The 27436-nt window shown below is 54.0% G+C and overlaps 1 protein-coding gene across 1 annotated transcript in view; it reads right to left on the bottom strand.

Moving 5' to 3' along the window:
- Positions 1-6703: 6703 nt before the first annotated feature.
- POU2F1 (POU class 2 homeobox 1) overlaps positions 6704-27436 on the bottom strand; it is a gene marked incomplete at its 5' end in the record, with an annotated part of 63191 nt that continues 42458 nt past the window's right edge. The window contains 11 exons of the mRNA XM_038757990.1: positions 6704-7647; positions 9211-9299; positions 10507-10849; positions 13211-13319; positions 14786-14965; positions 15589-15734; positions 16567-16708; positions 20172-20345; positions 20932-21026; positions 23434-23560; positions 26485-26664. Of these exons, the coding sequence (XP_038613918.1) occupies positions 7325-7647; positions 9211-9299; positions 10507-10849; positions 13211-13319; positions 14786-14965; positions 15589-15734; positions 16567-16708; positions 20172-20345; positions 20932-21026; positions 23434-23560; positions 26485-26664 (1908 nt within the window). The remainder of the gene's footprint in view (positions 7648-9210; positions 9300-10506; positions 10850-13210; positions 13320-14785; positions 14966-15588; positions 15735-16566; positions 16709-20171; positions 20346-20931; positions 21027-23433; positions 23561-26484; positions 26665-27436) is intronic.

Below are 27436 nucleotides of genomic sequence, written 5' to 3'. Positions count from 1 at the left end.
AAGGTCAAGATGTCCCCCCAACTGCCCCCGACAGCCGTGGCAAAACGGTCGCCCTACCCCTCGGCTCCGCTCACTCCCGCAGCGGCCCCTTCCCCGAAGCGCGAGTTGCCCCCGGAGAACCTGGAGGGAGGGGTGGGCGGGACGGTGGCGAGGGGGGAACGGCGGGCAGACCCCCTGCCCCTACCACCGGGAGCTGGGCTGAGTCCCTGACCACAGATAAACCAGCAAGAATCCCTATCCCAAAGCTGACGAGAAACTTTCCTTTGGCAAGACAGATAAGGAAAAAATCCATGAACAACATTTTCCTTTCAACATAATCAACCCCCCCCACCCCACCCCTGCCCTCCCCAGCCACCCCCACCAACCTTTCCCCCCCAATCTATAAAGTCGCCACCTCTAAACAGGGTCCCAAAACACAGACAGGATAATCAGGCTCATCCACTGTAATCAACTAAACGCTACAGCTAAAATCATCTCCACTATGTATAAAGTTTTGTCTCTTCTTTCCGAGTTTTCCATTGAAAACCAGTTCGGCGACAAAGCTAAGCAACGCTGAGGTATTCGGTGAAGGCGCCAGAAGCGAGCTTGCTACCCACGAGTCTCCCCTTCCTCCTCCTCCTGGCCCCGGCCAGGGGGTACCCACCATTGACAAGCCAAGGGAAAGACGGAGCGGGAAGGATTTGGGGGTGGGGGATCACAGGGAAGGAGACGGGCTGTTCAAACCGAAGACCCTCCGAAACAGCTACTGGCCCCGGCCAGCTGCTTGTAGCGGTGACCCCCGAAAGCCTGGAGAGTCAAGACGCAAGGAAGCGTTTGGGATGGGAAGAGGAAAAGCAGAGTTGTCGCACGCTCTAGCCAGAGACCCGGACTTCCCCGACTATCCCGACGGAGCCCTCGCACCCTTCTCATCTCCCGGCCAGGCAAGCTGTCCCCGGCCTCCGGGAGGCCCGTGGGGACAAGACGGGGACAGACTGCAGATTCCCACCGGAAACGGGAATCGTGGGTGCGTTGGTGGCCGGCGTTGATGACTCTGAGGGATGGGGAGGCGCGGGAAAGGCCTCGGAGCCAGGAACAAGAAGGGAGAGATGCTGTCATCTTCCTCCATCGCCCAGCCCCACCGGCCGAAGATGACCCGGGGCGGTCGGGAGCCAAGTGGGGGGCGTTCCGAGAAGATGCTGTTTAAGACGCTCCAGTGGGACTAGGCGGGCGCCTCCCAATGACCGGGGCATCCGGGCCCATTTCTGCTCCTCTCCTCTTTGCCGGCCTCTGGACTGTGTGGACACTCCCCTGAACCGGTGTTGGTGTGAGCGGGCTTCTGAATCCTTGGAGGGAGGGCCACCCCGAGCGGGAGAGGCCAGGCCCCCTGAACCACGGGGCGATGGTCTTCTCTCGGCCAAATATCTGCCTCTTATACGCTCTCCCTGCTGACCCCTAACTTTCCAAGCCACTGAGCCCACTCTCCCCCGGCCCCCCGTTCCTCCCTCGCCGAGAGCCCCTTCTCGACGGCACGGAAATTCCACCCCGCCGGCGAGGAATGACGGGGGCCAGAGGGACGAGGGGAAGACCCCAGGGGAGGCCGAGATGAAGACGACCGCTGCTCTGAACTCTTGAGGTCGGGAACCGGAGATCCTCTGGGTTTCCAGCTTTTAGTAGGTGCCGGCTTTGACTCTGGGATATCACGGGCTGCGGGACCGTGTTCCGGATTTATACAGGCATACAGATCGAAGGGCAATTGGAACAGAAATGGAGCCCATTGTCTCAGCAGGGCCCGATTGCCACGTTCTGTGGATGATCTGTTTCTGGACCCCGCCCGAGGACCCTCTGTGGGTCTGCCTCCTCCTCGAGACCCCTCCTTCATCGGATTCAGGTCCGTTGGCATTCCAGACGCCTCGAAAGGGAGGTACGTTCCGAACTGACGCTTTTCAAATTCTGCAAGGCTTTGGGCGGCGGGGGAATCTCTCCGTTTCGGTCAAAATTGGCCATCAGGGGCTAAAGGTGGCGGTTTGACGGTGTGGCCCCTGGGAAAACCCCTCAAACCTTTGAATTCCTCTTCTCCTGGGATTTCCGGTTTCTCAATCCGGGCCGGCCCCATCGGACGCCGGGGAGCCGTGAACGCACATGCGGAAAGGGTGACCCCTCTCCGGATCAGGGGAAAATCCCTCGGGCCGGCAGCGGGGCTATGGCTGTCTTATCCCAAGCCTCCAAAGCTCTGTGCCAACGGTGGCCCATCTGGCTCGCCATCTCCGCCGCCGGGTAGCCAAATGATCGGCTTGCGAGACCCAAGTTAAAAAACAGCCTTCGAATTTAGCATCACGCTGGCTGGGCACGCAACAGATGTTCGGAGTTTCACGTTTAGCCATCTTCTGGGATGACTCCGGATGTCATACGGAACCTCATCTGGGAAAGGGGCGAGGTTTGTATCAGCCCCTGGGCCTCCTGGATACAGACGACTGGGGTCGGGCAACGGTGTCCAGTCTGGAGAGGCCGGGAAGTATGGTCGGACGGCGGCTGGGAGTTATGTTCTCCGGGCACAGGGCCGTGGCGGATTGGAGACGGCCTCCTCTCCGCGTGGCAGGGTCTTTGGGAGGCACCACGGCTCCTCCCCGCCGGGCACCGCTTGCAGGCCTCTCCTCTATCAGGGGTGCCTGAGTGTCGGAGATGCTCAGGAGCCGCGGTCTTGGTTTCACGGAGACCATGGGCAGGAAAGGATCCTCCGGCTCTCGAGCCTCACCCCCTCCTCAACTGGCAGTTGATACCCACAGTTCATGAGAGTTTGTCTTCGGACAAGCCCTCGGGTGGAACAGTGGAAATCGAAGAACACTCACGGCGGGGAGGATGAACCCTAAGTAGAGACTGATTCATTTTCCACAAATTAAGGCAAAAAATCTTTTGTTGGCCATTCGGCCCGGCAACCTTGGTTGACAGTGGGGCCGCAGAGGGTCTGCGTCACTCTTCCGTCGTGAGAAGGGACGGGTCATGGTGACGAGACGTGAATGCTAGGTGCCGGGAAAGTCCCAGGCCCGGCCGCCACGGCCCTCGAAGACAGGTCGGAGTTTCAAAGCTGAGGAAGTTTTGTTTGGGTCTACCTAGGCCCCGGAGAACCATCGGCAGGAATCTGGCCTGCTCCGGAGGGAGGCCTCGTTTCTACCTGAGCGTTACCTCCCGGATAATCTTTCCTAATCCTGCCGAGACTCTACTAGGCCCGGCCTGCATCTTTGGAGCCCAACGCCATCCTGCCTGCCAGCCTCCTCCAGGCTTGGGCTGCGACTGTCTCACGTGCAGAGAAGTCTGACGCAGGCCGGGGCCGGGCCACCTGGCCGTCGCCCTGGGGCCGAGCAGGTTCTCCTCTTCCTTCCCCGCTTGCCGTAACACTGGCCAGATCTCTTCCGTGGCCCAGGGGTTAACTCAGGGAAGCCCCCGGGCCAGCTTTGGAGGATGACAAATGGAAGGGATATAAGTTCCACTTTGGGTTGGGGGTGGGAGGGGGATTCATTCTCCCTTATCCCGAAGCGGGATTCTCCCGGGAGGAGAGGTGCCGGTCACCTCCACTGCCTCGCCGCCACTTGGGCGGCCTCGGCTTTTCCCCCGGGCCTCCGCTCCAGGCCCTGCTCGCACCGCCCACCCCCGTCTCCTCCTTCCCGACACTAAGAAGCACTGCCTTCTGAACACCTTCGCCGCCGGGACGCACGAGTGCAGAGCTGCTGCCTGCCGAGCAATCCGGCCCTGCCCTGGACACAACAGAGGGCAGCTCCGGGGAAACAAGGCGCGAGGAGAAGGCCCACAGGAAGGCCATACCTGGGGCCTGGAGGTGGGGCACCCCCTGACAGGGGGGCCCTGTCTAATTCCCACCTGTGGATTCCCTCCCAGTGCCTGATAGATAAATACCTGCACTATGGCTACCCGGTCACCGGCTCGATTCTCGCCCCATTTCAGGAAAACGCAGCCGGCAACTTCCTGACTCCTCCGATCCCCCGGATCCACTAGCCGGAGGCGGCGACTTCAAGCCCAGGCCCCCGGCGGGAAGGGACGAGGGGTCCGAGGTGACAGAGCGACCGAGGGAGGGCTGACAGTGAGGGAAGGGATCCCGGCGTTCTCCCTGGCAGCCATCGGATCGGTACAAAGAGCAGAAACACGCGGGGGTAGCAGCAGATTCTCAGAAGAAACGCCCCGAGCTGCATTTAGTGTTCCAGATACGGAAAGCATTCATCAAGCCCTTTCCTCGCCAACCCGCCCTCAGAGAGGGGGGAGAAGGATGAGGTCGAAGCCTCCAAAACCTGGGATGAGCTTTTTAGTGGGAACTTCAGGCCCTTTATGGAAAGAACCAGCGGGCTCCCTAGTCCAAGCCCGCTAAGGTATGGAGGGCGTTGGAAAAGCTCAGGGGAGAAGAGACCACCAGATAGAGCACGGCACCCAAACTCCTACGCTCCAAGCCCGTAGATGCATCTTATTTAGGCCCCTTTTCTCATTTTCCCCGGATACCGGTTCCTTGAGACACACATCTCCTTTGGTAACAGTTTCTCAGTAACCAATGCTATAACCTCTAAACCGACACGGTGGGTTTGAGCCCCACTCTCCCTGAATCTTTCCCTACCGATTCTCGACACTACCTTGAGGGGTGGGGGCTGGCGGGGAGGGGGAAGGGGGGGGTAGAAAGAGACTCTCGCTGTGGGCAAATTCAGTGTTAATCCGCGTCCCTAGAACCATCAGCCCAGACCGACGATATCAGAGACAAAAAGCCAGGAGAAGACGACTTTCACCCAAATCAGAAGAACGATGGGAGGGAGAGAAGGGGTATTAGTAAGCATCGGACACTGCCATTCTATTTACACACCAAATAAACTAGTAAAAAAAAAAAAAATCAAGTTATAGTCTGCGCCAAGAACAAAAATTACCAACAAAAAAAGGGATTCAAAACAAGCAGCAACTTTTATATAAAATTAATAAAAGACAAATGAAAAAAGAAATTGTCAGTAGCATCTATCTCCTCACTGCGTCTGAACTGCGCTTATACAAACTAGTCCATTAGTACAGCAGCTTGCTAGAAATTGACTTTGGTTCAAGCTTAGTTTTAAAAAAATAAAACATAAAAAAACCCAAACACACATAAAAAAGACGGACATCTGTTAGTTTCCCTGCTTGCAGTTCACTAGTTTTGAAGGGGTTTTTTTTTTTTTCCTCCCCGAAGGGGTTGGGGGGTGGGGAGAGACCCGGTGGGGGTAGAGAGACTAGGGGACAAGGGAAAGGGGTGATAATTAGTTTAAGTAGTCTCGAAGAGAAAGTCAAAGGAAAGGATGGGGGGCGGGGGGGAAGAGAGAGAGAGAAGGGGGAGAAAGGTTTCTACCACTTCCACGCCCACATGAATCCCAACCATTTTCAGTCCCGAACCAGAGTGGGCTCCGGGCGTACATTTCCACCGACCCGGGAGGGTCCCAGGGGAAGAGACGGGGACGCACAGAATCCCCGCTCCCTCTCGGTCGTCAGTTCCCACAGGGCGGGAGCTCACTGGAAAGGATCCAGGAGCCAGAGCAAAGCTGGCCGGCGCCGACGAAGGCGGCCGCGTGCAGGCCCTCTCTGAACCACCGGCACCGAAACAAAGTGCACTCTTGGGACACCCAAGACAAAAGCAAGCACGCAACCCGGACCCCCGGCGGAAACCTCTGCCGTCACGGCAGGCGCGGTGGGCTCGGCGGGAACCGCGCCGCAGCCGTCCAGTCCGTGGGTGTGTTTTTTTTCTTTTTGGTTCAGACACTCTTGGTTATTCCAAGGAAAAACCCTACCCCAGAGTCAATCTCGGGCAATCGCTAGCCAATCCTGCTCCTCCCGGCTTAGGAGCTCCATCCCGGAGGCTGGCCGACGCCCCCGGCCGCGACTCCCGGGGGGACTGTGGCCATTCCGCTCGGGCCGGCCACGGCCCCGATCGCGTGAGAGCCCCCACGTGCGTGCAAAGCCCCAGCATCCTTTGGCAAGGCCCGGCTCTCTCCTCCCGGGGGGACGAGGGCGGTGGACGGCTCCTCCAGAGCATCCTAGGACTGAGGCCTCGCTCTCACCATCCCAATCAAGGAGGTGAGGGCCCCACCGCTCAACTGGGCCGAGGGGGAATCTCGTGGTGATGTGGAAGTGGGCGCCTTCCCCTCCAGTGGGGTCGATTGCCGAGGGGTAAATTGCCGTTTTCTGTTGGCATCTGCTGAAGGCCTTGCCCCACGGGCCCCGGCCCAGCCCCGGAGTACACGGATGCCCACCTGAAAGCATCAGCATGCTCGCGGGGTTGAGTTGAGGAGGGGGAAGAGAATCAGGGGGAGCGGCACCTCAATGATTTGGGGGGTGGGGAGAGGCCAGACCTCAGTCCTGGAAGACCACCCTCCTCCCTCCCGGACGTGGGGGTTTGCACGCGTGACTCGCGGTTTCGCCACCGAGCCCCAGGGGCCAGAGAAAATATCTCTCCGGTGGACAGTCAAGGGGGACCAGGGACACCAGGGAGACCTTCTCCGCCCAGGAAAAACAACGCCCCCAGAAGCCCTCCCACAGGGTGGGAGCTCACTGAAAAGGATCCAGGAGCAAGAGGCAAACATGTCAAACTAGATAGATAGATATAGATATATATATATATATATATACACACACATATATATATATATAAAACCAAAAACAACAATAATAATAATAATAATAATTATAAAGAGCTACACCAGTAATACAGGCCTGCCTAAATTGTACCAGTTAAGAAAGGAACCCCCAACGCGATTCACACGATTATAAACACCTTGTTATGACATAGCGGCCTGTACAACAGACCCATAAAAATGATTTTTTTTTTAAAAAAAAAAAGAAAAGAAAAGAAAAAAGCTATTCAGACAAAACGAGAAAATCCCCTTCCTATATTGGAATTGATAACCCACCTTAACTTGTCATCGTGACTGCTGGAAATGATAAGTAGTCCTTTCACTTGGGTTTGGTTGGGTTTTTTTGTTTGTTTTTTGTTTTTTTTTTTTTTTTACATTTTTGGTTAGAAAGTTCTCCGATCCGTGAAGCGATCCTGAAAAGACAGTGTTTATTACAAAATTAGGCAAACGTCTGTCCCATCTTTCCGTTCTTCCTGGTTGGTTGGTGGTGGGTTTTTTTGTTTTTTGGATGCGCGCGTGTGTGTGTATGTGTATTTGTGTGTTTTCTTTCTCTCCCTTGTCCCCAGCAACTCGGCGAGAGGAAGCCAATCACATTTTCAGTTTATAAACCCAGCTGGCGGGGGGCCCCCACTGACGGCGGAGGGGCCGGCGAGCGGCAGGAGCGGCGATCGGTCCGGCCCGGCCCGGCCCCCCGCCCCCCCGGCTCACTGTGCTTTGGAGGCAGCGGTGGTGGTGGCCGCGGTGGCCGCGGCGGCCCCGCTGGCCGAGGCCACCGTGAAGAGCGAGTTCTGGATGGACTCGGCGGAGGTGGAGGGGGCGTGGAGGCTGGCGACGGGGCCGGGGGTGGCCGCCGAGGCGGCCGCGGCCGAGACCAGGCTGACCGGGTTGCTGGTGAGCAGAGAGAGGTTCTGGGGGTTCAGGAAGAGAGGCGCCGTCACGATGTTGGGGGTCCCTCCGGCGTTGGCGAACACCAGGTTCCCGGTGGCGTCCAGTGATGTTATTGGAAGAGATCCACCGGATGCGAGAGCTGGGGGGGGGAGGCGGGCCCCAGGGGGCACGGGGTGGGGGGGGGGGGGGGGCAGTAGAGGGACAGGGTTAGTACTTGGTGGGGGCAACCCCGGTGAGGGAGCCACGGGCACCCACCTCCTTCCCAGCCTCGATGCCACCTTCCACCCGGAACTCTAGGTCGCCGACTACGGTTGCTTAGTACAGTGCTCTGCACATAGTAAGCGCTCAATAAATACGATTGATGATGATGACCCAACGGCTGGCTTCCGGCAGAATCCGGGACCCTAGACGCGGGGGAGCCGAGCAGATGCCCCAGCGAACCCCTTTCTTTCCCTCTTCCCCCTCAAAGCGAAGGTTTCCCATCACCCTCCTTCTCTCTCCCTTCTGCGTCATCTATATACTTGGATCTATGACCTTTCACCATACCCTCCACCCCACACCACTTTTGGACATATCTATGAATTATGTATTACACAACATCTTTTAGACTGTGAGCCCACTGTTGGGTAGGGACTGTCTCTATATGTTGCCCACTTGTACTTCACAAGCGCTTAGTACAGTGCTCTGCACACAGTAAGCGCTCAATAAATACGATTGATTGATTGATTACTGATAATACCGAGCCAGGGTCGGCGGCCCTTAGGGGGCCACGGAACCCAGCCCTGGCCGGGAAAGCCGTTTCTACAGAGGGGTCCCTCCTTCCATCCTGACCACCGTATCCCTGGACCGGGCTACGTGGGCATGTTGACCTAAAAGAAGCAGCGTGGCTCAGTGGAAAGAGCCCAGGCATTGGAGTCAGAGGTCATGGGTTCAAATCCCGGCTCCGCCATTTGTCAGCTGTGTGATTTTGGGCAAGTCACTTCACTTCTCTGGGCATCAGTTCCCTCATCTGTAAAATGGGGATGAAGACTGTGAGCCCCACGTGGGACAAAATGATTACCTTGTATGTACCCCAGCACTTGGAACATAGTAAGCGCTTAACAAATACCAACATTATTATTATTAAGAGTGGGCCTTCTACTGGGGGGCAGTGGGGACGGAAGCAATGACAGTTCTGAAGCCGTGTAGCTTCAGGCCTTGGGTGAATCTGCTCTCCTCTCCTTCCTCTTCTCCCTCTCCCATCTGCGTTGCTCTGACTCGCTCTCTTTATTCATCCCCACTCTGAGCTCCACGGTGCTTACGTCCGTATCTGTCATTTCTTTATTTCTCATCACGTCTGTCTCCCCTTCTAGACCATAAGCTTGTTGTGGGCAGGGAACGTGTCTGTTTCTTGTACCGTACCCTCCCCGGTGCTTAGTTCAGTGCTGCGCCCATGGTAAGCGCTCATCAAATATGACCGACTGACTGCCTCTCTAACCGGGAACCCGGAGCCGAGCTTCACTTTTTGCCCCAGAAACCAGACCGCCGTGGCGACCAGAAACTCTACCGGCACCTGGACGCGGTGACCAAGAGAGACGCTTCGCCGGCCACCCTCCTCCGCTGCCGGGGCCGCCGACTTCCCCCCTTCCCGCCTCCCGGCCCGCGCCCGCCCGCACGAGAGGGATCGGGGTGGGGAGGGTCCGGAGGAAAGAATTCAACTGACCTTGAATGGTTGCCAGTGTACTATTGCTCATCAGGGCTGGGCTGAGGGCACCGCCTAATGTCCCCGGATTGAGACTGAGTAAGGCACCGCTGCCGTTCCAAGAGGGGAGACAGACACAGGGGGACGGTCCGTTACCACCGCGGGAAACCGGCCGCTCCACGGCGACCGGCCCCGCCGAGGGAAACGGACCCCCTGATGGGGCGGGGATGGCTATAAAGACCCAATTTCAAGACAGCTTGACGGAGCTTTCCACTTTGGTGACACGCTCTCCCGCGGCCTCGCGGTGACCTCGCAGATGGACGGCCGGCCCGCCCCCAGTTGGGTCGGGTTCAAAGAGCTAGGGCCGCTGGAGGGGGGCACTGCTCCGCACCGGGTACCCAACTACACCGAGGGCTCCTTTAGGTCTAGGCTTTGAGTCGCTCAGAACAGTACTCTGCACACAGTAAGCACTCAATAAATACCACCGATCAAATGGCGCCCTCCCCACCCCTTTCTCCCTTCCTGCCACCTCCAGCTTCAGATCGGGAAGAAATTCCTGGCGTGAATGCCTTCACCCACGTCCTGCCTCTGGCCTGTAACGCCCTCCCTCATCCTATCTGACAGACAATGACTCTCCCTACATCTTCAAAGCCTTATTGAAGACACATCTCCATGAGGCCTTCCCAGACTAAGCCCTCTTTTCCTTTTCTCCCACTCCTTTTTACGTCGCACTGACTCGCTCCCTTTATTCATCCCCCTGAGTCTCACAGCATTTACGTCCGTATCTGTAACTTTAATCTGTCTGCCTCCCCCTCATTGTGGGCTGGGAACGTGTCTGTTCTGTTGGACTCTCCCGAGTGCTTAGAACAGTGCTCTGTACACTGTAAGCGCTCGATAAATATGGCTGACTGACTGACTGGGAGCTCCCTCGGCATCTCGCTTCGAGTTGCGGCCCCAGGTCTGACCACGGAGAAGGGATCTCAATAAATTTGATGGATTGATCTTAGCAGCCACCGCTACCCATGCGGTCCAGAATAAAGAATAAGTGCGGCGCTGCAGTGCACGGTGGAAAGCGGAGGAACCGGCAGCCCGGATCCCTGGGGTTTTCACTCCGGTCCCACCCAACAGCTGCCGGGTGACTCGGTAAAACCTCTGGCCACGGTCCATCCCGGGGACACGGGACCGCCACCTCCAGCTAGACGTGCCCAGGGAGCTTTTGGGACGAAAGGGCTGGCAGGGTGATCTACCTGGTGGTCCCATTTATCTCACGGGAGTTGGGGGAGGGGGAGAGGAAGGGCGGGAGGGACGACTCCTTACCCAGCGGCAAACTGCGAGGGTGCCATCAGGCCCGGGCTGAGTCCCGCGGCGGCAGCCATGGCGGCGAGACTCGCGTTGGCGGGCAACTGTGCGGCGCCTTGCAGGGCCGCCGCCGCCGCCGCCGTTTGCAACCCTGATGCCGTCACCATCACCTGGCTGGTCCCGAGAGGGGAGGACAAGGGGGCGGAGGTGGTCTGCGTTGTGCTGGTCTCGCTGGCGCCGGACGCCTCGGAGGCCGAGGCCGAGGGGGAGGGGCTCAGAGAGGGGGGCGTCGCCACCGAGGGGGCCGGGGGCGCCGTGGAAATCACCGTGGCCGGGGGGTTGGAGGCTGTTTCTGTGGGGCCTGAAAGGAGGAGCTGGGTTAGAATGGGGGAGCGGGGCGACAGGGAGAGGGAGGCGAGGTCACTCAGCACAGCAGGGCTCCAAATACATTCTCGCTCTTCCTCGGGGGACCCCGTTTAAAGACCCTAAGGAAGTCACCAGGAAGAATTCAGTAAGAGACCCTAAAATCAACCCATAGCGGGACCCCGGCTTTGAATCTGCCCGTGAGGAATGATGTAAAGGAGCTGGAGAAATTTGAAAAAATTAATAAATAAAAGCTTTCCCAGATCCCGTCCACCTGTCTGACCATAGGCCCCGTCCCTCACACGTGCCTCCTTGCCAATCCCACACAGGCACTCCGCCTAAGACTAGGGGCACATGGCTGTTTAAAATTAGTCCCGTTTCCATCCAGGATTTGCAAACTGTTTTCCATTTGATTTTCTCTCTCTGTGCATCTGTCTCTCCTCATGTCCCCCCCCATCCTCCCCCATTCTGTGAGGCCCCCTGCAGCACGCTTTGCACAGTGTAAACCACCTGAGGACAACCAAAACGTAGACCCCGCCCCACAAACTCCACCAAAGGGTCACCCACGGGTGTCAACTACTTTAAACTAACATGCTTAGGTAGGCCTGATGACAAGTCTTCCACTTCCCTTCCCCAAACCTAAATAAACAAGCAATCACACAAGGAAAAGAACAAACAGATTTAGCAGATAGCTGAGCTGGAAGAAAATGGTGTAGACATTCTCTCAAACAACTGGCTAGGGTCGGCGGGGGCTTAGAGGGGAGAACCCCAGCTGGGAAACCCCGAGGAGGTCTTCCTTCTGAGGGGTTTGACACAGTCCATGTCTGTGGGCTTCTACTCTTACTGCCCATTATACAGATGAGAAAACTGAGGCACAGAGAAACGAAGTGCCTTAGCTAAGGTCACACTGCAGGTCCCCAGACTCTGAAGTTGGGCTCAGTGGGGTTTTATTGTATAGACTCCCCTCTCAGCTGTTTGTCTCTTTATGATTAATTGTGGTTTAGAATTGGATTCCCCCACTCCGCCCCTCGCAATCAGAAAACCTCTCTGGAACCTGCCGAGTTCTGGGTCTCTCTCTGGTCTAAAACAGGAGGTGAAATCGGCTTTTTTTTTCCTGTTTGTTTCTGTTTCTAAACAGACTTGCTCCTGCTTTAGGCTCCTCTGGCGGGATAGGCTAATTTGCGACGCTTCTTATTGGCAAAATGATGGCCACGTCCAAACGGCCATTTTAGAAGTCATTTTGCAGTTGAGTGCACAAAGCAACTGAACCAGGGAGGGATCGCTCGCTCGGTCGTGTCCAAACGAAAAAGCTCCGAAATTAGAATCCTACAACTCAGGAATTAAAATTGGAGGGGGGCGGGGGAGAAAGTGTGATGTCAACAGGGAAGAGGGGTCCCGCCTGCTTCCAGCACTATCTAAGGTCCCGGGATCAAGAGGCTTCGTGGCCCCGGTCACGAAAAAACAGCTCTAGGCCAACCGAAACCCCAGTTCCCGCCAGCCCATTCCACCCCCAAAAATCCACCCCACAACCGAGAACCTCAACGGGACAACAAATCCAGTGAAAAAAACGCCCCCCGCCCAGAGAAGTAGCGTGGCTCAGTGGAAAGAGCCCGGGCTTTGGAGTCAGAGGCCATGGGTTCAAATCCCAGCTCCGCCAATTGTCAGCTGCGTGACTTTGGGCAAGTCACTTCACTTCCCTGGGCCTCAGTTATCTCATCTGTAAAATGGGGATTAAGACTGTGAGCCCCACGTGGGACAACCTGATCACCTTGTAACCTCCCCAGCGCTTAGAAAAGTGCTTTGCACACAGTAAGTGCTTAATAAATGCCATCATTATTATTACCATTATTATTCCTGGGTCAGTTTGCTAGCCTCCAGCATCACCCACAGGCTGAGGTGTTTGGCTCCATCATCCTACCGAGAGCTCACCTCCTCAAGGAGGCCTTCCTAGACTGAGCCTCCTTTTTCCTCTCCTCCTCCCCATCCCCCCAGCCCTACCTCCATCCCCTCCCCACAGCACCTGTATACACATTTGTCCAGATTTATCACTCTATTTATTTTCCTTGTACATATCTACTATTCTGTTTTGTTGATGATGTGCAGCTAGCTTTATTTCTATTTATTCTGATGACTTGACACCTGTCCACATGGTTTGTTTTGTTGTCTGTCTCCCCCTTCTAGACTGTGAGCCCGTTGATGGGTAGGGACCATCTCTATCTGCTGCCGACTTGTACTTCCCAAGCGCTTAGTACGGAGCTCTGCACACGGTAAGTGCTCAACAAATACGACGGAATGAATGAATCCGGGCGGCCTCAGCTCTGTGGGAGCCCGGCGGCCGGGAAAAGGGGCCGCCTCTTACCTGTGACGGAGAGGTTGGTCACGGCGGCGGCACTGGTGAGGGGGAGGACTGGGTTGACGGTGAGGGTGGTTGCCGCGCTGCTTGCCACCAGGCTTGGAGTGGTTGCCACCTACAGGGTGAAGGTGACAACAGACGTGAGGCTCCCGGGAACTTTTGGGAAGGAAAACAATCCTGGACCAACCGGTCTCTGCACCCTAAGCATTTAAAAAAAAAAAATTCCAACAGCCTCGTATGCCGAGGATGGAAGTGCCAACTCCTCGCCCATCAGATGGCGGGCAGACCTACGCTTCGGACCTTTCTGAAAAAAGCTGATTTGGGCAGGTATTCTTATTATTCCAAACAATTTGAGACATTGAGGATGGGGCTGGGGTGCGGGGAGAAGGGAGAAGAAGGAAATGAAACGCCCCTGCTCAAGATTTTAACGGCGGCCAGGCTCCAACTAACAGGAGCACGGGGCGAGGGCAGAGGGAAAGCTTTTCCTTTAATTCAACTCTCACAGATGCCACAGCCTCATGCCGCCCATTTCATCTCGCTGTGCCGGCCCCTCTCCCCCTCCAACAGCCAGTAGCGATGTCCCCGCTCCCCCACCACCTAGGCCGCGCTACTGTGATCTGAGCCAAACACTTCGGTTCGCTTGGCCAAGGCAACACGCGTGAGCTTTGAGTTGCCCCTGCTTTAAGGGACTCCCCAATCGAAATGTAGCTCGCGACACAATGAATCGAGGAAAGAAACAGAATTTGAGTCGGATCGAAACGGTGCCGACACCGGATTAGCCTGGGGAAAATCAGAACCTCTGGAGGCAAAGGAGTTGCCACGATCTCTTGAGGGATGGCGGAACAAAACCCGTACTTTTACAAGTGCTTAGTAAGTACTCTGCATAGAGTTAGCGCTCAATAAATAGCATCGATCGAGAAGCAGCATGGTCTAAGTGGATAAAGCATGGGAGTCAAAAGACCATGGGTTCTAATTCTGGCTCCCCTACTTGTCTGTTGTGTGACCTTGGGCAAGTCTCCTCACTTCTCTGTGCCTCAGTTACCTCATCTGGAAAAAATGGGGATTAAGAGTACCCAACCTAGAGCTATGTCCAACCTGAATACCTCGTGTGTACCCCAGTACTTAGAAAAGTGCTTGGCACATAGTAAGTGCTTAACAAGTACCATAATTATCATCATCATTATTATTATTATCATATACCCAAACATCTCCAGGCCTCCACCCACTCCTACAAAAGACAGGTAGAGGAAAGAGTAGATATTTTCTTCAGGGGGTCAGTAATGGTGGCGAGGCACTGACAACGAGTAAACCGGCTTTCAAACAGAAAGTGATGTTTTCCAGGCTTACGGAAACATCCCCGTTCTTAGCAAAAAAGAAAAAAACCCAAAGTGTTTACCAGCGGATGCGGGGCGTCGCTAAGAGCGGACAAAGCGGAGGTGAACTGGCGTGCCCCAAGTGCACTGGTCGCGGCAATTTAGGTGGGAAGCGTCTCCCCCGCCCCGCTGTTAACGAAGTGGGGGTGCGTTTACGGGGAGAGCGGTCCGAGGACACCCCCACGGACCTGTCGCCCGGGCAGCTTACCAGGGATGTCGGGCTGGGGAAAATTGCTTTGATAGGCGAGCTGCTGGTTCCACCGCTACTGGGTGGGTTGATCCTTTTCTCCTTCTGGCGCCGGTTGCAGAACCAGACGCGGATCACCTCCTTCTCCATGTTCAGCTGATCGGCGATCATGGTGATCTCGTCCGAGGTAGGCTTTTGATTCTGTGGAGGGGGGAGAAGGGAGAGGCGCGTTCTCAAAAGGACGCGGTGCCTTCACGGCCCGTAAGCCCGTCGCCATCTTAAGGCAGGGAGGGAGGGAGTGGGGGAGAGCGTGGAGGGCGATTAAGACCGGGTTGAGACTGACCGGATCCAACTGCTTTAATCCCCTAGGCACCTCAAGACAAGGATCGGGGAAATAAAGCCACGGGAAACTACCTCTTAAAAGATAACCTATCTTGCCTTTGGAGAGACGGCGCAGCCATCTCACTTGGGCCGACAGGGCTCTGACCTCATTCCCGTTTCCCAGCTTTGGGAAAGATGGTGATTCCCAGTGAAACGTTTGGCCCCGACAACAGGCAGTGCTTAGAAGGTCTACTTGACGTATGCGGATTGCCTCTGAACCGATGAATTTGCTACCTTTGACTCTCACTGCTCCAATTTTCCTGGCCGGTTCTTAACCAAGACACTGTGGGTCGGGGGGTGGGGGGGAGTGGGGGAAGCCCGATGGAGGGACTTTGAGGGAATTTATCCGAATGTGATAAGTCCAGATTTGTCGGCGTTCCGTCTGGCCCTAGCCGCCACCTCCCACCAACCTCCCGCAAACTTGAAACCGAGGAACCACGTACCTCCAGGAAACTCTTCTCTAAGGCCACACGGATGTTGGTCTCTATGCTTGTGCGTTTCTTCCTCCTCCGGTTCAAGCCCTCGATTCCCATCCCCGGAGAATTCACGGCACTTGGGCTGGAGAGGGCTGAATCTGTTGAGAGGTTCTCTGGGAGGGAAAGCCAAAATGAGGAGAACCGACAGAGTTCGGCCGTTAACGCTCTCAGGTCAAGGGGTCAAAGGAGCGGGGGCGGAATTCGTTTCTCTCCCACTTTCCTGATCAGCTGGGGCTCCTTTCAGGTGGACACCCACGTTCGTCTTTGTGGTGAGTTGGGAACGCCCTAAACCCTCTCTGTTCTAGAGGAGCCTTCTGAAACAGACAGCTCAAAGCCAAATCACAACCTAGGCTGAAGCCATCAATTCAATCATATTTATGGAGCACTTACTGTGTGCAGAGCACTGTACTAAGCACTTGGAAAGTACAATTCGTGAGGGGAGTGCGACTTTATGTCACAGGTCTGAACCCCTTCTTGGAACTAGCAGGTGTGGCTTACCACCAAGAAAACCCGAGGATATAGCCACCAGATTCCACCCCGATCCCGTTTGTGGATGGCTTGAATCTGGAGACTCGAGGTGGAGACATGTGCTGTCCTCTCCTGAGCGCTTAGCAGAGTGCTCTGCACACCATCAGTGCTCAGTAAATACGATCGACTGACTGATGATAAGGACATCTGAATGAAACCCACTGGGATGACAAAAAGATAGGTCACGATGCTCCGTTTTCTTAGAACCCGAAGCCTGTGATAACCCTCACCACCCAGTGCAGTGCAAACTCTTCATTCGGGCTCAGAAATCAATGAACTAAATCTCTCCCAAAGCCACGGGAGAGCTGACCTGGTTAGCTGTTATGCTAACCCAACTACAGGGAACCCTGCAATGCTCTCCTTCTGGAAAAAAAACAGTGGAATGGGAAAGGATTGTTGATGCCCTCCTTCACCCACCTGCATCATTGAGCCACTTTTCTAGAAGTGGCTTTAACTTGCACATGTTCTTAAAACTGAGGTTCAAGGCTTCAAAGCGAGAGATGGTTGTTTGGCTGAAGTCATTTCCGTAGAGTTTGCCCATAGCGAGTCCAACATCACCCTGCACAAGAAAGAGCCAAGAGGGGAGAGAGAAGGAGTGGGAAAAAGATAGGGAGGCAGAGAGAGAGAGAGGGAAAAGGGGTGGGAGAGAGAGAGGGAGAGGGAGAGAATGAGAGAGAAATGTCACTAACATTTATAGTCTTCCCTCTGTAAGTCCTAAAACCTGAAGCCCGATGGCCATCAATATTGCTGGCAACAAGGACTGAGCCTGGTTTTCAGGCTCAAACTCTGCATTCCACGGTCTGTACAGATGGACAGTTAAAAAGACAGCTTTGCTAATCTTGAAAAAGAAAGATATTTGAGAACTCACAATGGAGGGGTTGAACCTGTTTCACAAATGCTTCCATAAAGCTAGCAATCGGGTCTCGTCTGGCCAACCAGCAGGTCTTTGAATTGCTAGTTTCATCAACTCAGCCAGTATGGCATCTCTATCTTCAAACTTAGACCTTGCAGTTTTTTTAGGTTGTGTTTCTTCTGAGGAGCTTTTTTCTGTTTACGGCATTTGTTAAGCACTTACTATGTGCCAAACGCTGTACTAAGTGCTGGGATAGATACAAGCTAATCGGGTTGGACACAGTCCACTGTGAGCCCATTGTTGGGTAGGGACAGTCTCTATATGTTGCCAACTTGTACTTCTCAAGCGCTTAGTACAGTGCTCTGCACACAGTAAGCGCTCAATAAATACGATTGCATGAATAAATGAATGAATGAATGGGGCTCACAGTCTTAATCCCCATTTTCCAGATGAGGGAACTGAGGCCCTGAGAAGTGAAGCAACTTGCCCCAGGTCACGCGGCTCTGTCGGAATTAAACCCCAGCTCCTTTTAACTCTCGGGACCGTGCTTCTCAAAGTGAATCCCACTAATCATCTCTGTAAAATCTGCCGGGGGGGAGGGAGAAGGATGTAGAATGGAGAGTTTGTATGAGCCGGGGCCACAATCGGCAACAGAGCCAATGTTCCCAGAGACCCCCCTGGATTCTAATTTGGATCCAATAGCGTGGGCTCGCCAGCAAAAAGTCAGTCAGGTGGGGGATTATCCAGCTCTTTGCCTCCTCTTCCTCCCTTCGGCCACCCGCCCCTTGGGATATCGTCTGCAGACTGGCGCATGCGTGAGGTGATGGGATGAGAATCAACTAAGGACGATGCCATCCGGCTGTTTTTCCCCTCAAAAACGTTAAGCGGCGGGGGGAGGTCAGCGTGGCTGGCTCCCAAGAGGAAGGCTGGGGGTTATCACACCATTTTAGTGGCTCACGCTTTTCCTCGGACTCATTTAGGCGGGAAATCAGAATGCGGTTGGCTGTAGATCGCCCGCCTCTCCTCCTCCCAAGTAACCGAGAGTTCCTCGAACCCTCACTACCTCCCGCCTCATTAGCTGCATCGAAGTACTAGCTCGGCAGACAAGCTAATCTTCGTTGTAAGCACCGCTACTACCGCTCAACTGCTGGTTCCCTTCCCCTCCAGGGATCTCAAAACATTAGTCCAAAAATTCTTACACTAGCCCCCCTAAGCAGTCAGGTGGGTCGGTATTAGCAACCCAATCACGCAGGTGCAGCGGGGATGCAAAGAACCCGACCCCTAACCAACGGCCGAGGAGGAAGGTAGTCCGGTGCTGGCAACAACTCTGGCGATGTGGGAAGAATGGTTTTTTGGGTTGTTTTTTTTAAGGACTTTTGAAAACTCAGGAGCCATATGCACCCCTGGGGCTATTTGGAGAACAAGAGCAAATTTTTCCAAGGAATGGAAACTTTTTAAAATGAAATTAGTTCATCCGGTTAAAACACTATTGGACAATCGGCTAGGGGGCCCTTTATCTTACTACACCTGTGATTCACAACGGGTGAGGGTACCCATCCACTCGCCACAAATTAAATCCCGGGGGGAGTTAGCTGGACTACTCGGTTAGGTCGCCAAAAAGAGAAAAGGAAAGGGGAATTTTATTATTATTGTTGTTATGACTAATATATAAATATAATTAGTATTAATGATAATAATGATACTAATTGTGGTATTTGTTAACTGCCTACTATGTGCCAAGCACTATACTAAGCGCTGGGGCGGTTACAAGATAATCGGGTCTTAGAGAAGCAGCATGGCTCAGTGGAAAGAGCCCAGGCTTTGGAGTCAGAGGTCATGGGTTCAAATCCCGGCTCCGCCAATTGTCAGCTGTGTGACTTTGGGCAAGTCACTTAACTTCTCTGTGCCTCAGTTACCTCATCTGTAAAATGGGGATGAAGACTGTGAGCCCCCGTGGGACAACCTGATCACCTTGTAACCTCCCCAGTGCTTAGAACAGTGCTTTGCACGTAGTGAGCGCTTAATAAATGTCATCATTATTATTATTACACGAGGTTCACAGTTAAAGTAGGAGGGAGAGCACGTATTGAATCCTCATTTAGCAGATGCGGGAACTGAGGCCCAGAGACATGAAGTGACTCGTCCATGGACACACAGCAGACAAATGGCAGACCTGAGATTTGAACCCAGGTCCTCTGACTCCCAAGCTCGGACTCTTTCCACTAGGCCACAGTGCTTCCATGCTGTCAAGAAGGGAGGCTAAACAATCATTCACCCTGGAAGAAATGAAGCACTAGAAGCAGTGGCCTTGTCTGCCGTGTGACCTTGGGCAAAGTCAGGTAACTTTTCTCTGGGCCTCGGTTCCTTCATCTGGACAATGGGGAATTCAATCCTCCTCCCTCTGACTTAGATTGTGAGCCCCATGTGGGACAGGGACTGTGTCCGAACCTGATTACCTCGTATCTATGCCGGTGCTCAGTTTCAGTGCCGGCACAGAGTAAGTGCTTAGTAAGTACTGTTTTAAAAAAAATTCTTAATCTCCCCCCTTAGAGCATTGAGGATTTTTAGTCACAGAGGTCAAATGGCGAGAATCTTCACCACCACCCCATCACCCTTCAACACAACCTTTTAAGCGCTCACAACTGCTAGTGGTGTGTGACCCTCCAGCCCCTCAGTCTCGGAGGGTGGCCTTAACGAGAGGCAGGATGACCTAGTGGATACAGCCCGGGTCTGGGAGACAGAAGGGCCTGGGTTCTCATCCCGGCTCTGCCCCTTGTCTGCCGTGGGACCTTGGATGAGTCACTTCCCTTCTCTGGGCCTCAGTTCCCTCACCTGTAAAATGGGCATTAAGACCAGAAGTCAAACGCGGGACGAGGGCTGTGTCCAATCTGATGAGCGCGCATCCACCCCAGCGCTCAGTGCAGTGCTTGGGACTTAGCTTAACAAATACCATAAATAAAAAAAGGACTGTTTGGAGCCGCTAACTTCAAACGGGACTTTTCAGCGCTGTAAGAGAAGCCACGTTAGCCCGAGCTAGCCCAAAGAGAGGTTCACTGGGAAAAAGGGGGAACCGTTTCTGACCGACGAGGCCGTGGGGGAGTTTTACATCACCGCTGTTCTCTCTACGGGGATGAGAGGACGGGGATGAGAAAAGGCTGCTCGGTCCTACCTGAGTGAATCCAAGTTTGATCCGTCTTTGTTTGAAAGTCTTGGCGAACTGCTCGAGTTCTTCAAGGTCACTGGGCTCCTCTAAGTTGGGAGGGTCGATTCGCTTTGGTGCAGCCTGGCTCTGGGGAAGGGTCTGAATTGGGGTTGCTGCTATTGTGCGGGTTGGGGTTGCTGGCTGTTGGAGAAGGGGACCGGAGGACCAAAAAATAAAAAACACAGAGGCAGACACAAACAAAAATGAGAAACCCTTAGGCGCGCCGTTAGAAACGGGGACATTTAACCTGCACCCTGTGGCCGATTCGGGGAGGGAGAGGGGGAGCCTCAGCCCTCCATTTCCCCTTTCTTAGGCCTGACCCGCTCCGGCTCCGACGCCCCCGAGGGCGTTGCCAACTTGTACTTCCCAAGCGCTTAGTACAGTGCTATGCACACAGTAAGCTCTCAATAAATACGACTGAATGAATGAATGAGGGCCGAAGGCAGTTTGGTCGTGGAAGTGCTGTCAAAGGGGCGGCTGAGCTCCTCCCCGTCTCTGGCAGCAGGGTCAGGTGTCTGCTGAGTGACCTTGGGCAAGTCACTTCACTTCTCTGGGCCTCGGTGACCTCATCGGGAAAATGGGGACCGAGACTGTGAGCCCCTCGTGGGACAGGGACGGCGTCCAACCCGATTTGCTTCTATCCACCCCAGCGCTTAGTACGGGACCTGATACGTAGTAAGCACTTAACGAACGCCGTAACGAACAAGCTCGGAGCGGGAAGGCTGACCTGCGAGGTGAGGGTGATGCTTGGCTGAGACTGCAGGAGGTTGGCTTGGCTTTGTTGAGGTAGTTGCGTTAAAAGATTCTGCGCTTGCAAGAGGCCTGCAAAGGACAAATACGTTTTCCATGGATATTAGCGCGTTGCGGGTAAAGAACGTATCTCCCGACGATTATACTATCCTCACCCAAAGACTTAAAGCGGTGCTCGGCACACGGGAAATGCTCGATAGATACCAGCGATCGAAATGAAAATCTGCCCTCCACAAAGAGCAAGGCTTTCGGGGAGAAACTAACATCCCTCTGCCCCCCAACCCCCCCCACCTCATCCCACCCCGACTGTGATTGTGGAAGGCTTTAATGGGGCTAAGAAATACCCGCTGAAGAGTGAAAAGCCAGGATGGACTAACAGGTAATTTTACGTGTCATCGTGGCAAACGCAGGGAGGCAGAGGGCTATGGAAAAAAGTATGAAATTCTTGCTAGGGTATAACTACGTGTTTCCTACTTTTCCCACTGTATGCCCAACTTTTCTGGCGCTAAAATCTGCCCTTTCCCCTCCAGCCATACTGCTACCAAGTTGATTCAGTTACTCATCCTATCCTGCCCAGATTACTGCATCGGCCTCCTTGCTGTCTCCTGTCTCATCCCTACTCCAGTCCACACTTCACCCCGCTGCTCGGATCATTTTTCTACAAAGACGTTCTGGACACATCACCCTGCTCCTCAAAAACCTCAAGTGGCTGCCCACCCACCTCCATATCAAACAAAAACTCCTCTCCGATGGATTTAAAGCACTCCGTCACCTCGCCCCCTCCTACCTCACCTCTCTTCTCTCCTTCTACAACCCAGCCTGCCCACTTTGCTCCTGTAGTGCCGCTAACCTTCTCACTGGGCCTCCATTTTTCCTGTCTCGCTGCCAACCCCTCGCCCAAATCCTGCCTCTGGCTTGGAATGCCATCCCTCGTCTAATCGACAGACAACCACTCTCCCCCTCTTCAAAGCCTTACTGAAGGCACATCTAATCCAAGAGGCCTTCCTAGACTAAATCCCACTTCTCCTCATCTCCCACTTCCTTCTGCATCGCCCTGACTTGCTCCCCTTTCTCTACCCGCCTCCCAGCCCGAAAGCACTTACGTCCAGATCTGTCATTTCATTTATCCCTTTGCTCTTCCCCTCTTCCAGACCCAAAGCACCTACATACATATCTGTAATTTTATTTCTTTGTATTGATGTCTGTCTCCCCCACTCTACACTGTAAGCTTGTTGTGGGCAGGGAATGTCACTGTTTATTGTTGTATTGTACTTTCCCAAATGCTTAGTACAGTGTTCTGCACACAGTAAGTGCGCAATAAATACAAGTGAATGAATAAATGAGCATGGGCTTGGTAGTCAGAGGTCATGGGTTCTAATCTTGGCACCGTCATTTATCACAACTTCTCTGCACCTCAGTAACCTCATCTGTAAAACGATGATTGAGACTGTTAGCCCCCGTGGGACAACCTAATTACCTTGAATCTAACCCAGCGCTTAAAACAGTACCTGGCACACAGTAAGCGCTTCAAAAACACCAACATCATCATCATCATCAGTAGCAGTAGTAAATACCACTGATTGAGCCCTAATTTCTCCCATGAGACTACCGGCGGACTCATCAGCCAACAGATGCAGCCTGGGAGCTCTCACTGCTAAAAGGTTCTTCAAGTGGATTGACGCCGTTCCTTGTAAATACAGGGTTCTTGCTGCCATGGGCAATGAGAGGTAAAAGCTGGATCTTGGGGAAGGTGTTTTTAAATCGGAGTTAGAGTGGTACCAATCAGCCCAAATTGCCCTTCAAGTCAGATTCGGAGAGACCTGAAAAATCAGTCCCTCTAGTTGGTAGTCATTTTTGAAGTGGCGGAGTCGGACGGTAAAAGTGCGTGCCAAGTCAACAACTAAAACCCACGAGCTTCACAGGGTACCAGAGGCCCATGGAATGCTGAACCCACCCATGTTCTGCTGCTCCCTTCTGAGGATAATCGGGCAAAGAGAGAGCTGGCCCGGGGAAGCTTAGGGTCTCTCTCCAGCTCCCCTGCAAGCCCTGCCCCCAGCCCCCCATTCCCACCGGGGCCAACTCTCTTCACCCATTCTTCCTGCCGTGGGTTTCCACCCTCCCACATTGCTGCCTCCACCTGCTCCCTATCGTTTGATGGAGTCCCGGGCCCGGATGGTGCATCTGACCGCACAGAGGCCACGTATTCAGGCCTAGTCGGTGATGGGGCTCTTAGCCGCTCCAGAGAGATGACTTAGGGATATGATGCTTCTTCTGGAATGTGATTATGGAAGGTGGACACTTCCCCTCTCGCCACAAACACCTGAGGCCCCTTCCCCAGGAGCTAAGTGGCATTTCAATCTAAACCGCCTGGCATCCAGACAGACCCTTCGGCCTCTCAGAGGGAAGGCGGGAGAGAAGAAGCCGTGGCTCTCCGGGCTGGGGCCGGCCATTCCGGTCTGGTCCCCTCGGCCGTGCTCACCCTGCTGCCCCTGTGGAGTCTGCGAGATGATGAACTGGGCTGGTTGTAAGTTGGTGGTCGGGTGCACCAGGACGAACTGCTGCAGGTTGAGATTCTGTTGTTGCAGCTGCTGCAGCTGCTGCAGATCCTGAAAGACGAAAAAGATGGGAGGCCCAGTCATTCGTTCGATCAGTCGTAATTACTGAGCGCTTACTGTGTGCAAAGAACTGGACGAAGCGCTTGGGAGAGTACAAGGGAACAATAAACGGGCACATTCCCCGTCCACGACGAGCTTATAGTCTAGAGGGGGAGACAGACCTGAATAGAAATTTAAAAAAGAAATGACAGATCTGGACATAAGTGGTGTGGGGCTGGGAGGGGGGGATGAATAAAGGGAGAGAGTCAGGGTGATGCAGAAGGGAGTGGGAGAAGAGGAAAGGAGGCTTAGTCAGGGAAGGGGTCACGGGGGGAGATGTGCCTTCAGTAAAGCTTTGAAAGTCGGGGGGAGAGTCACTGTCTATTGGAGGTTCTGAAACCGCTCAGCTTGGGCACCGTCCAGGAACCCAGGCTTTTTCCCGGTCAGTCGGGTGACGCTGGACTATCGGCGCTCTTTCACCCGATGACTCTGGCCCTGATGAGGCAGGGGATGAGGAAATGATAATAATGATCATGGTACTTGTTAAGCACTTACTATATGCCAGGCACTGTTCTAAGTGCCAGGGTAGATACAGTTGAATCAGGTGTGGACACAGTCCTTGCCCCACATGGAGCTCACATCCTCTTAGCCCCCATTGTACAGATGAGGGAACTGAGGCCCGGAGAAGTGAAGTGACTTGCCCAAGGCCACACAGCAGACAAGCGGCAGAGCCGGGCTGAGAACCCAGGTCCTTCAGATTCCCAGACCCGTGCTCTATTCACTTTAGCCACGCTGCTTGCTCTGGGCCTCCATAAAAGGGCTGTTTGGGAAGCAAACGACGGTTTTTACTGAGCGTTTTTTGTGTGCCAGACAGGGTCCTGAGCCTTTGGGAGAGGACAGTACAACAGACTTCTAGACTGTGAGCCCGTTGTTGGGTAGGGATCGTCTCTGTATGTTGCCAATTTGTACTTCCCAATCGCTTATTACAGTTCTCTGCACACAGTAAGCGCTCAATAAATATGATTGAATGAATGAATGGAGTTGGTAGACATGTTCCCTTGCCCACCAGGAGCTTTCAGTCTAGAGGTCACAGAACCAAGCGATGCTGAAGGGACGGGGAGAATGAGGTCTAAATCGGGGAAGGCCTCTTTGGAGGAGATGTGCTTTTAATAAGGCTTTGAAAGTGTGGGGAGCATGAGGCTGAATCAATCGATTGATCAATCAGTGGTATTTATTGAGCGCTAACTATGTGCAGGACACTGTACAGAGCCCTTGGGAGAGCACAATACAACAGAATTAGCTGACACATTCCCTGTTCACAACAAGCTTCCAGTCTAGATGTCAGGGCTTTCCCTGCAAGCTGAGAGCCCACCTTGAACCCAAAAGGCCCAGGGGGGATTAAAATACAGCTGGAGCCAAAAACCAGAAGGTTACGCATTTTAGAGATTTCTCCTGTCCTTACAGAAATTCCAATGCTTTCTAGCTTGTCTTGCATCAATGACCGATCCACGCACCTACTGAAATCTGTCACCTGCCCGCATCTTCATTGATACATTAACTAGTATCGTGGAAGAAATGAAAAAGATATGGAGTAAACTTCCAATCCCACACAAAATGAAAACTCACACCCAGGGGAAGCCTGGGTCGCTGGTTTATTTAGCACTTGGAAGAACGGGGTGCGGTCGGTAGGCATACGGATGATTGAAATTTAATGATTTTAATTTTTTTTTAAATGGAATTGGTTAAGTGTTTACTCTGTGCCAAGAATGGTACTACGCTCTGAGGTAGATGAGATAATCAGGTTGGACACGGTCCATGTCCCACGTGGGGGTGCTAACAATCTAACAAGGAGGGAATAGGATTTAATCCCCATTTTTCAGATGTGGAAACTGAGGCACAGAGAAGTTCGGGGCTTGCCCAAGGCCAGAGAGCAGACAAGGGAAGGAGTCACAATTAGAACCCGGGTCTTCTGACTTTCAAGTCCCTGATCTTTCTACTAATTTTGCTGAAAATGCTGATGAAAATGAACCACACTGCTCCATGATTTAAAAAGTCAGTCGGCCAGATATTTGAAAAATAGGCTATCTTCCTAACTGGATAAGTGGCAAATCTAAGCTCATGCTTTATCGTTTTCTTCCTGTTCTACCCACATCATCTGATGAACAGGGGAGAGATGTAGGCTTTGGGCTAGAGAGAGAGGGAAATCAAGTCAGGTACATGTCAGAGGAACGGAAAGAGTCAGAGACAGACAGGCACAAACCACCAGCCTCAAGCCTCACTGGAAGTCAGAAGGACTTGGGTTCTAATCCCAACTCCTGCGCTTGTCTTCTGGGTAACCTTGAGCGAGTCATTTCACTTCTCTGGGCCTCGGTTCCCTTGTGTGGTAAATGGGGATTCAATTCCTGTTCTCCCTCCTATTTAAACTGTGAGCCCCACGTGGAACAGGGACCGTCTCCAACCTCACTATCCCGAGTCTACCCCAGTGCTTAGAATAGTGCCGAACGCATAGTGAGCGCTTAACAAATACCATTTGAAAAAAAAAAAAATTACACGAGCCTGGGATACGGAAGATCTGGGTTCTATTTCCAGCTCCGCCACTTGCCTGCTGTGAGAACCTGTGAACTTCGCTGTGCCTAGGTTTCGTCATCTGCAAAATGGCACCTGTTCTCCCTCCCACATAAGACCAGGAACCGGGTCCGACCCGACCATCTCGTCTCTGTCTCCCCGGGCTCGGTACACAGTGCTTGCCACAGAGTCAGCGCGTACTGAACACCACAATTCTCCTTCGCAATTTGCCGCTTCCAGGGGAAGTCGGCTATTTCGGCGCCACGCTGACCTCCTCGACTCAGGAGGGTGAAAGGGGCAGCTCGCCCCTGCAGTATGGAAGACGGCCGAGGCCTGTCCCCCCCCCGTATCCCGCGTCCCTCGCCGCTCACCTGTGCAATCTGGATGGGCTGAGAGAGGGGAATCTGGGTCATGGGCGTGGCGGCGGAGGCGGAGATGGTGGCCCCGGCAGCGCTGTGCTGTTGGCTGGCCGAGTGCTGGACGGCGGCCGCCAGCAGCTGGGCCTGGGCCTGTTGGAGCAGGAGCTGCTGCTGGGCTGGCGTCAGGGTCAGCTGGACACGGAAGCAGAGCAAACGGGTCAACGCGGCCGGCCGGGGCCGGACTTCCAGTCCGTCACGTGCAGGGATTAGACATGGGTAGGGCTAGGCCCGGGTTGCGGGGTCCACTCTGTCCGCACCCAGGCTTAACCGGTCATCACTGATGACACGGGCAGAACCCACCCAGCTTCTCCCCGGTCCCATGGGTCCCTTGAAAGGGGACTTAACGAAAAGGGGAAAACACAAAACGCATAAAACCAACCTGGCCCCGCCAGGATAGAAGGTCTCCCCGCCAACGGAATGGCCACTGATTGCGGAATGTGGCCGCTGAGGGAACTTGACAGCAGCCCCAGTCTGGACTAGATCCCTCCCACCCCTCCATAAACACACACACACCCCGGACTATGGCTGCGACGGTGGTGAGAAATGGGAGTTCCGTCTGGTCTCCCTCCAGAGATTTCCCAGAGCAACGTTTTTTTTCCTCATGGTTCAACGGATGGAATTTGCGACTTCACATCCTTTCTCCGACATCCCCATCACCTCTGGGAAACAGGTGGCGTTGGCCTCCCTCTCGACAAGCAAATGAACCCCGATGCCCAGGTTTAAGAAAATCCCCGTCTACACAGACCCGGAGCCCCATGTGCCTCTTACCACTGCAGGCAGGCACAAGTCAGACAAAATAAAACATAAATAATCCAAAGGGGGACACTTATTTAGAGGGGATCTGGGCCGGCTTTCTCGAGGCAGTGAATTGAAAATGCGCTTTTTAAAGGCGCCGAGAGGAAGC

The sequence above is a fragment of the Tachyglossus aculeatus genome, chromosome 16 (genome assembly GCF_015852505.1).
Source record: "Tachyglossus aculeatus isolate mTacAcu1 chromosome 16, mTacAcu1.pri, whole genome shotgun sequence".
Taxonomy (NCBI): Eukaryota; Metazoa; Chordata; class Mammalia; order Monotremata; family Tachyglossidae; genus Tachyglossus; species Tachyglossus aculeatus.
Note: the sequence above shows the minus strand (reverse complement) of the source record. Positions and strands in the feature narration are given on the sequence as shown.